This window comes from Tupaia chinensis, unplaced genomic scaffold (genome assembly GCF_000334495.1).
Source record: "Tupaia chinensis unplaced genomic scaffold, TupChi_1.0 Scaffold149964_1, whole genome shotgun sequence".
NCBI lineage: Eukaryota > Metazoa > Chordata > Mammalia > Scandentia > Tupaiidae > Tupaia > Tupaia belangeri.
This window is the reverse complement of record NW_006209805.1, coordinates 901,447-903,865: the sequence shown is the minus strand read 5'-3', so window position 1 is coordinate 903,865 and position 2,419 is coordinate 901,447. Positions and strand designations below refer to the sequence as shown.

Sequence of the window (2,419 nt, the reverse complement as noted above, 5' to 3'; positions counted from 1 at the left end):
TCCTCAGCTGACAAAAGAATTAAACTCGCTTTCCTCCTCAACCTTCTGCTTGGACCGAACGTCCCGCCAACTAGGAATTCCCACGCCTGCAGCGAGGCGGCAAGGCCTGGTGAGCTGGGCTTTTTCTTCTCCCTTTTAAGACGGGAAAGGTTGGCTGGATTTGAGAGTAAAAATGAATTCAAATTATGACTTTCATGAGGCAAAATCCCACTTTCAACTGCACAAATAACCGCTTTGTTAGATGTTCAGATCCCCGGACTGTCACAGAGAGCTGTTTACAGCTCAGCAGGTGCGTTTCAGTTTAAAGGACGCACTTTCCTTTTCAACTCGAGGATTCAATTACCTCCCCGCCGCAGGGAAAGTGCGGGCTGGGGACCACCCGGGCGAGCTCCGGGAGAGGGGCGCGGGGAGGAGGGGGTGGGGAGACGCTGCATGCAAAGGGGGACCGGAGCAGGGACGGGGCGCCCGGGCCCCCACGCCGTCTGGGCTCTGCAGACACCAGACCTCCGCGGCCTGCACCGCAGTCACCAGCGGATGACCCGTGGCGGGACAGCAGAGCCGTCTGCAGGCCAAGGATTCACCTTTCGGTGCCGGGTGACAGGTTCTCATTAGAGTGACAGGCTCAAACCCCGTCTCCGAACAGAAGGGCCTGACACCCAGGGCTCCGAAAGGGCAGAGCGTGGGCAGGAGACCTCCTGCGAGCCTCCACAGCCTGGTCTTGCATTTACCGTCTGCTACTCGGATCCCCGTCCGGCTCCCAGGGCACCTCGTCCCGGTCCCGTTTCCAAACCGACGTAAAGCACGCCGGCCGTGCCCCTCGCAAGGCGAGGACGAGCACCGAGGGGTGGCAGCACTCCGGGTAACGGCCGCCGGCCTGCCGCACTGTTTGCGGGGAGGGGCCTCTAGGGGCGCACCAGTCCCAGGTGGAAAAGAAATAGCATTTTTAAAAAAACCAGCACTTAACTTTTCCTCCAAGGAGAGAATTTGAATATCTAGAAAGAATTCCTTTTTTCTCTTATTTTTTGTTGAAGCCTTGGTTCTGGCCAAAACCTGTGTTAAGAAAAAAACCAAACAACAACAAAAGGTCCTTGTTATTAAGACAAAACAGGCAACGCGATCAAAGGCCGCGGGGACCCGGGGACGGGCGGTCCCGCTCCGTTTCGGACAGGGACACTGTGGCACGGGGCGGGCGGCAGAGGCCGGGCACGGTTCTCGCCAGCACGGGGCGCCGGCCGCAACGGCACATGCCTCTTACAGCTGACTCTGCCGGTGTTTGGGGTGCAGAAAAGGCATTTCCCGAAATGCAGCCTTGGGAACGGCACTGAGCCGTGCGGCGGGCACCGACCGCCCAGGCCCGGTTACCCCTAGGTTTCTCCTTAAGACATCACTTGTCACCCAAAGTCCGCCCTACTCCAGGCTGTCACCTTGGCGGGCCACAGCCGCCTCTTCCACGTGCAGAGGACATACTGGGGGGCCGTCATTGCTGGTGTGCACACGCAGCGGGGCGAGGTGACGCCACGGGCCTGCAAGGAAACGGCACTGGTTTATAAATCGTCCACGCAGCCACAGCCCTCGGGGCAAAGGCCGCTCGCTTATCCTGGAGTGAGGCCCCCTCCACGCTCCGCAGGAGAGGCAGACAGACACCACGGGGCCCGGCACCCAGAGAGGCGCCTGTCTTCCCCGATGGAGTGCAGAGCGGCTGGCCCGAGTATTTCTAAAAGGCTCCCGAATTAATCACCTCCGGCTGAAGGCCTGCCTCCCACCTCAGCCTCAGCCAGACAGGCCCTCCGGAACGCCACCAGCAGCGCTCACGGCCGCCCGTCTGGGAGCTAACAGGTGACCACAGCGCACAGCGCGAACGACAGAGCGGCTGCTGGCTGTCCTGCTGCCATGTCCCGGAAAGGACGGGGACAGCTGCTAGGAACGCCTGGCACAGCTGAGCACAGAGGTGAAGGGGAGGTTTCGGAGTGGAGGAGTTTCAGAGCAGTAGGAACAGGGTGCTGAGGAGGGTGCCCCAGCAGGAAGAGACTTCCAGGGTGGCTCAGGGCAGAAGTGGAGGGTCAGGGTGCAGAGGTGGGGTTCAGAGCAGGTACTGGGGTTCAGGCAGCAGGAACAGGAGCTCAGGGTACAGAGGTGGGAATTCAGGAAGCAGGAGGGGAGCTCAGGGTGCAGGAGGGGAGCTCAGGATGCAGAGATGGGTTCAGGAAGCAGGAGGGGAGCTCAGGGTGCAGGGATGGGGTTCAGGAAGCAGGGACGGGGTTCAGGCTGCAGAGACGGGAGCTCAGGCTGCAGAGACGGGGTTCAGGAAGCAGGGACGGGGTTCAGGAAACAGGGACGGGGTTCAGGAAGCCGGAGGAGAGCTCAGGCTGCAGGGACGGGGTTCAGGAAGCGGGAGGAGAGCTCAGGCTGCAGGGACAGG

General features: G+C 60.9%; 1 protein-coding gene across 1 annotated transcript in view; it reads right to left on the bottom strand.

Moving 5' to 3' along the window:
• The window catches only part of PWWP3A (PWWP domain containing 3A, DNA repair factor), a 14,285-nt gene extending 12,375 nt beyond the window's left edge, over nucleotides 1-1,910 (bottom strand). Inside the window, 3 exon segments of the mRNA XM_027769566.1 lie at nucleotides 344-1,050; nucleotides 1,425-1,523; nucleotides 1,739-1,910. Coding sequence (XP_027625367.1) covers nucleotides 344-1,050; nucleotides 1,425-1,481 — 764 coding nt within the window. The 5' untranslated portion in view covers nucleotides 1,482-1,523; nucleotides 1,739-1,910.
• Nucleotides 1,911-2,419: the final 509 nt, after the last annotated feature.